This window comes from Aplysia californica, unplaced genomic scaffold (assembly GCF_000002075.1).
Source record: "Aplysia californica isolate F4 #8 unplaced genomic scaffold, AplCal3.0 scaffold00146, whole genome shotgun sequence".
In the NCBI taxonomy this organism is placed as follows: domain Eukaryota; kingdom Metazoa; phylum Mollusca; class Gastropoda; order Aplysiida; family Aplysiidae; genus Aplysia; species Aplysia californica.
Window position 1 is genome coordinate 323,478 of NW_004797416.1, and position 6,970 is coordinate 330,447.

The 6,970-nt window shown below is 39.0% G+C and overlaps 1 protein-coding gene across 2 annotated transcripts in view; it reads left to right on the forward strand.

Moving 5' to 3' along the window:
- LOC101864612 (reticulon-4-interacting protein 1 homolog, mitochondrial) overlaps nt 1-6,970 on the forward strand; it is a 21,110-nt gene that overhangs the window by 10,060 nt on the left and 4,080 nt on the right. The window contains exons 6-9 of one of the 2 annotated variants that reach the window (XM_035969450.1): nt 1,618-1,754; nt 2,386-2,569; nt 3,229-3,295; nt 5,721-5,813. In XM_035969450.1, the coding sequence (XP_035825343.1) occupies nt 1,618-1,754; nt 2,386-2,569; nt 3,229-3,295; nt 5,721-5,809 (477 nt within the window). In that variant the 3' untranslated portion in view covers nt 5,810-5,813. The remainder of the gene's footprint in view (nt 1-1,617; nt 1,755-2,385; nt 2,570-3,228; nt 3,296-5,720; nt 5,814-6,970) is intronic. The other variant, XM_005097085.3, reaches the window with a different exon arrangement.

Below are 6,970 nucleotides of genomic sequence, written 5' to 3' on the forward strand. Positions count from 1 at the left end.
CACACACACACACACACACACACGGTACACACACACGCACACACACACACAAACGCACTTATTATATTAAATTCTCACAATTTCAAACCATGGAAAAGCACACGAAGCAATAATGATAGATCTGCCACTTAAAGAGTTTAATAGGATACCCATCACCTTCCATCCCCCATCCCATTCCCCCCCCAAAAGAAAAAAAAAAGTGGTAATCGGACAAAGAAAGTAGCAAAAGCGATCGATGGCAGTTTGTATTTAGACATCTTTTCGCAGACCCAAGTAACATATCTTTCACTAGTAGAATGCAAGCTCAATTTGGGCATTTAGCCAGGGGGAAAAAAACCCAATTTATAGCTGATATAACAAAGTTGAAGGGTGTTGAGTTTGTGCATGGAGTGTCAGTCTGGTAGGACCACAATCACATTGTCATTATTTTGATCTATATTTTTCTATTCATCAAAATATAGTCGTTTTCCCTTGGAAATCGAAAGAAACTCAGATTTTGACTCTAATAGGTGCAGTTTATAGCAGAACACCATTAACATTTCGTGCTAACCGGGGCCATGCTTGTCTGCGATCAACGAAAATGCCTTGAACAATGGACGCAGTTTGTTTTGTTTACCGCACGTTTCTCCACGATCAGCTGGTGACCCAGATATGCGCATCCGGGCGAAGTGCCGTCTCTCTAGTATTACTGTAAACTCTCTGGTTTTACCATTGAATTCTAATCATGATATTGAGATATGGATGTCAAGTGAATGCCAAATCGGAAGTGAATTTTCCATGAATAAATACATTGGAAACAAGTTAATCATCATTTTTTTCAAGTTTGTATATGTCCTAAACTTAAAAGCTAATTTTCTCAAAATTAGATCTTATTCCCTACTTCACATAATGACATGTGCAATATCTAAAAAATTACTTGAGATATCTCAAAAATTAAAAACCCCACTGTTTTCAGCATTGAATTTCCTATATGGTACAACCCTTAACTCAAAATGGTCAAAATTCGACCTTTGGTACCTTCCTTTAGGCGCACACACATATGTGTCTGATATGTCCTTAAAGAGTTAAAGCAGTATATCCAGGTCAACTTTTGCTTCCATTGCAATGTGGTGGTAAAAGTGTGCTTTGGCATTGGGAGTGTATAGTTTTCTTAACTGTTCTTTAATGCTTCATGAATTTTTATGTGTTTTTTTTTTTTTAAAGTCTTTAGGTTAAATCAAATAGCGAGGTTGTCAAGTAGTTTCTTTATTCTGCTGCTTGTTTGCTTCTGTTTCTTTTTAGGTTTCTTTTCTAATTTCATCATTATATATGAGCCTTTAATTCTTAGACTTTGTATTACAATACACCTCAGGTGATGGATGGAGGTCGCCACTGGTAAGCCTTACTTCTTCTCTGTTCTTCTGTTGTTTCTGTCTATCTGTCTTTCTTTGTTCTTGCACTAAATAGCCGCCATTGTGTTAGTGTGCATTATTTTACTTAAACAAACAACAAAAAACAATACCATTGGTTTTTTTTGGCTCAGTTTTGTTCATGAACACAGACTTTATACATTCAGTTGTTTTATATTACTGGACCTTTCTATTGTACCGAGCTCAATGAGATTTACTTGGTCTTCAGCTGGCCAAGTCCTGGGGCATGCATGTGACCACCACTTGTAGTGGGGATGCAATTGACCTGGTCACTGCGTTAGGAGCAGATGTTGCCGTGGACTACAAGACAGGCGGTCCCTGGAGACAGCTGGGTCAAATGAGCAAGTACGTCCTGAACTGGCTTGTTTTTTTTCTGAAAGCTAAGACTTAACAATATTTCTCTCGTGAGGTAATATAGTATTCCATTCAAAGAGTAGACATTGTTGGGGTTTTTTTTTAAGCTATCTCCTGTTGGCCCTTTCAAATGTTATTGGTTGCTTTGTTTTGTGCACATATGCATGGGGAGCTGCAATGTTGATTCGGATTTCTTTCCAAGCCATGTTTCCTCTCTGACATTCTTCTTGTGTTTTCCTCAGATAAATTACAATGAAATGACTGATTCTTTTTCTTCCGTTTTTCCCCCTTTTTGCTGAGCGTTCAAGGCCATTCTGGCTGTCCTAGAAAAATCTGTGCACAAAGGGTGTTGGAGATAAACGGTGCCAGAATATTTTCAGGACGATGCACTGTATACTGTATTATAATTGCTTCATGCTGAACTGTGATGTGAGTGGTCCTGGTTTGTATCCCCAGTTGTTTGAGGACCTTTTATTGATGTCCACCCACTGCCCTTCATTGTATCAGACCGTAATTCTGAAGCTCTTTCCCTTGGGTAACCCTGATGCCTAATGTATTGATAGGGGTATGAGTACATGCTATAGCGATTTAAATGTAAATATGTTTTTCTTATGGTTTTCAGATTTGATCTCATCCTTGATACCATTGGGGGCGAGTCCACTAGCAGAGCAGCCAGTCTCCTAGGCTCATGGAAGAACTCAAAGCTCGTTACTATTGTGAGCCCAATACTGAAAAATTCGGATAATCTTGGGGTTCTGCCTGGACTTGTGAAGACAGCCCTTAATGCTGGTGTTGACACTTTGATGGTGAGAACAAAATCTATTTCCAGTACAACAATGTTATTTTATGTACTGTTGGAAGTTACATTGATGGTGTAAAAGGGTCTCTGTGTCTAAATGCTGAGGTTTACACTCAAAAGATACGGTGAGCCCCAGCTATAATAGGACTTCTGGGACCAACATGATATCCCTGTTATAGCCGAACCCTGTCATGGATGGGGATCAAGTTCACAAACACTGTAACTAATGATTCCAGCCCTAGCCATTTTTATGCACTCCCTAACCCCAGTCCCAGCCAATACAGCAGTATTTCAGAAAAAGAGGCATGCATTCTAAAAAGTGATGTTGTATCTTTGTAGTGAGGTTTAGAAAATAACAATGTTTATAGGTAAATGAACTAATATGAAAATGAAAGTTTACTTAGGTTTGTTAATTTTGAAAAATGCACAAATTCTGTACCACCCGAAACTGAGAAAATACGCTCTTGGGATGGTGGGAGGAACAAGCACTGCTGAAAATATACGCGCATGGGGCGGGAAGGGTTAACCAATGGGATCACTTTATTACATAGATGGCCCACTACCAATTATATCAGTTACTGATACTTACTTTTCCAGTGATATTTTTCCTTTATCCTTTTCTTCTTTTTTCTCTCTCTCTTTTTTCTGGCATGATGGCGTCATTAGTGGTCAGCGATGCCGACAGCACCCAGGAACTCAACATTCAATCTGAGGTCCTTTAAAAGTGCTGAACGTGGGTCACTGAAATGTCCGTGCAGACATGTTCATATTATATCTTGTTTATCTTCCTTTTTCTGGTATCTAAGTCTCATAGAGGTTGACTAGACATAATTAGAGATGCGCAGGTAATGATGATATTGCTTGCATTTATATTTAAAGAGCACAAATATTCATGCACTACAGAGTCTAAAGCATGCTCTGTGTGCTTTATAACAACAGTGGAACCTGCCATGACGACCTCCTGTACAAACGACCACTTCCATTTCCCCCCCTTGCGTTTTTTCTGTAAAATTTTACTGTGTAAAATGTTCACCTGTCCACCCTATTTTATCTTCCAAAAATGAAAAAAAACCTGTCTAAGAAGGGCCACGCATATCTTTTTTCACCTGGCACTTTGTCATAAATTGCGTATTGGCTCCTAACGCTGTGGACGAGGCGTCATAATCCATTGACCTGTCGTTATTGTTAGTCCTTCCCGTGTCCCATCATGTTTGGTAGATGCTATTCACTGTTGTTTACTCAAGTTAACCACCGGGTAGCAATAAATTTTCAGCTGCTGGTAAGGGAAGTGTGTGGTCCATCATAACCTACCAACCTACTAGCGAACGAGTTAATGAACATCTCTGGTAAGCAGGTTGCCCAACTTTTTTTCTTCGTACAGTTGAAACTGTCTAAGATGAAGACCCATTATCGAGAAGAAAATGGCCTTCTTAAACAGGTGAATGTCTTACACAGTGTCATTATAATGTAAAAAATACTCGATGGAGGAAACGGAAAATGACTATTTGTGCAGGTGATTATACAGGTTGTAGTTAGAGCAGGTTTTCGTTCATGAAAATACGATACTGACAGCACATATATTCCACGGCGTCACTTTTCGCCCAATTCTGTTACTTTTAGTTCGCGTGACTCAGCAGCCCGCCGGAGCTCCCCGGCTCGGGGTCACGGGGTTAATGAACCCTGAAGCGACTTTGCCGGTGTCGGTCAGGAAGTTCGCATTTTTGACTATGTCTAAAACGATATAACTTCTTCCCCATCCCACATAGCAAACCATTACGCGGATGTACTAAAAGCTTAATGTCTTGAAATTTATTCTGCATTAGAATGGTTAGTTTCTGTGCCTTAGTTTTTGTTCTAGACAAGTGTTTGTAGAGTACCCAATTTGTCCTATTTTAGTTACAAACTTATGAATAAATGATTGTTAATTTTAAAAAGGCTCGACAGATCTCTCCAAAATCTGTGTTAAACTGACTACGAATACCATGTCTTTTACCATGAGAAATCTTAAATCTGCGCGAGTAGTAATAGTCAAGTTATAAGAGAAGAAAGATGCACATCTTCATTTTTTAACTAAAGACGATCAACGTTAGCTCTTATTTTACTATTAAACAAGAGAAAGTTACTCTGCGTTTGTTCATGAATCATGCTGTGTCTGTGGCAGCCTGCATACAACTAAAAAGATATAATATAAGCGATTTAAAAAAACCACAAAACCGTGTAAATACATGGGTAGAGATAAACTTCTTGTATGGAATAAAAATAATGACAGCTAAAACATTCATTCTTAGTTTTTGTGTAGGAAATATGCGTGGACACAATTATGAATGTAAAGAAATCAGTCACATTGTCAGTTATTGCAAATTGTCATAGAAACGAAAAAAAAGCTGGAAAAGTCTGGTGCTGATTCAGTGTCCCTGGAAAGCTAGAAATTATTCTTATAACCCAATTACGAGAAGTCATCCCTATTATTCAGTCAACTTACAAAACCTATACTTAGCGTTTTAAGAAAAGTAAGGAATTTCTGGAGTGTAACAGATACTGTTCGTGTATTAGATCTACGTTGAAGATGTATTCTAGCACTAAAATCGATTTGTACTTTTCCTAGAGAAACTTCATGGTAACTTTTAGACACATAAAGTTGTTTTTGGAGGAATTACTTCATAGCGAATTGTGTGCCCGATGGATAAAATTGTAAAATTACAGCCTTCTATTATATATGCAGATACCATCTTTTCTGAGTATCTGCACCAATGTTATGTCGTTCATGTTCCAAAAGTTCGACAGGTTTTGACAATGCCTTTTTTTATATTGATTTTTTTTCATTCACACTAGTCCCAAAAAAATTATAATTTAGCATTGCCGACTCCAGCGCGTCAAACGAAATAACCAGAAAAGTTACAACGTCCGTTCTTTTTTGAGTCTCAAGAGCAGAAATGCGTGCTTTGAATGCACTAAATGAGAATTACCATAAATACTAGGATACACCTTAAATTGTACGTTGAAAAGTACGAAAAATTAAGTTGGCCCAGACAGAGCGGCGACAGGGAGCTGACCCCCGTGACCCCGACGTGATAGGGCGGGGGGACCCCCGCAACTAAAATTCCACTGCCAGTGCGCCGTGATTCATGATTGTCCTTCCTGCTTTTTTTTTTTCCTAGGGTTTAAAGTCAGGTGGAAGTGTGCGCTGGGCTGTGTTCATGCCCAATGGCAGTGCTATGGACAGAGTTCGGAGGATGGTGGAATCTGATCAGGTGGGTGCACAGTGGTTTCATAACTAAGAATCTTTAATTTTTTATAAGTACCAAGCATGCAAAGAAAATACAGTCAAACCTGTCGAAGACAAGCACACATTGTCGAGGAGAAAAAAAATAGTTGTCTTTGACGGGTTGACGTCGTGGGCAGGTCAGAAGAAAATGAAGAAGAAAAAAAATTCCTTTCTACTTCTTAGATCCCATCAGGATATGGTCACAGGCTTAGAACTGCCATGAGGCTCATACAAGTGGTTTTGTTTTTTTCTCTTGGAGGAAGGTTCGGGGTTTTTGTTATTGTTTTCATTGGGTTGCTGTTTTTTAAAAATATTCCCTTCTGATAGTTGTTTCTGATAACACATTGGGTGATTGAAAGTTGATGTGGCTGTCTTGGACAGATTTTTGGGGCTATTGCCTTATATATCATAGCTGTCATGGTGGACAAGTGGTCTTCTATTCATAGTGTCCTTATATAGATTAAAACACAAAAGGAGAAGTGGGAAGTTGTTTGTAGGTGGTAGTCTTGGACAGGTGGTCACTAGAGCAGGTTCAACTGTATATTATTATACAAGGGGCTTGTTAGCTTAGAAGTAAGGTAATTACTTATGCTCAAGTTCTCTGTTTGATTCTGTGTGGTCAGGCATGGCTGGTGGATAATTTTGTTCGTTTTCTCATCATAGCCCTTATCTAAGGTTATGTGGTATGGACAACAAAAAAAAATCTCTATATAATATACACATTGCGTGTGTTATGGTTTCCTGGACCGTTTTATAATCAACATATTATTTTAACTTCATTTGGTAATAAAAATGACTGTACGCTTATTCAAAAATGAACAACTGTTGGGTTGTCTTTCAGAAGTCATAAGTAGCTGGCACAGCAATACAAGGCTGCGTTTCGGCCCTTTTTGCGAGTGCTGTTGCTGTAACACCTCTAGGGTAGAGACGGGTAACTTCGCCACCTTCGTTCACTGACGGTGAAGAATCTCTGTGTGATGCAGTCAATTCATTTGACACGGACGAAACACACATAGGCCTTATATTGGCCAATCAAAATGCCCCCTCTGCCTTCCTTTTAAACGCTTTGCCTTCGTACTGTAAAGATATCGCATTTTTTATTAGTTTAGGTCATGGCCGGTAAATTCGCCAGCCTGGGGGTAA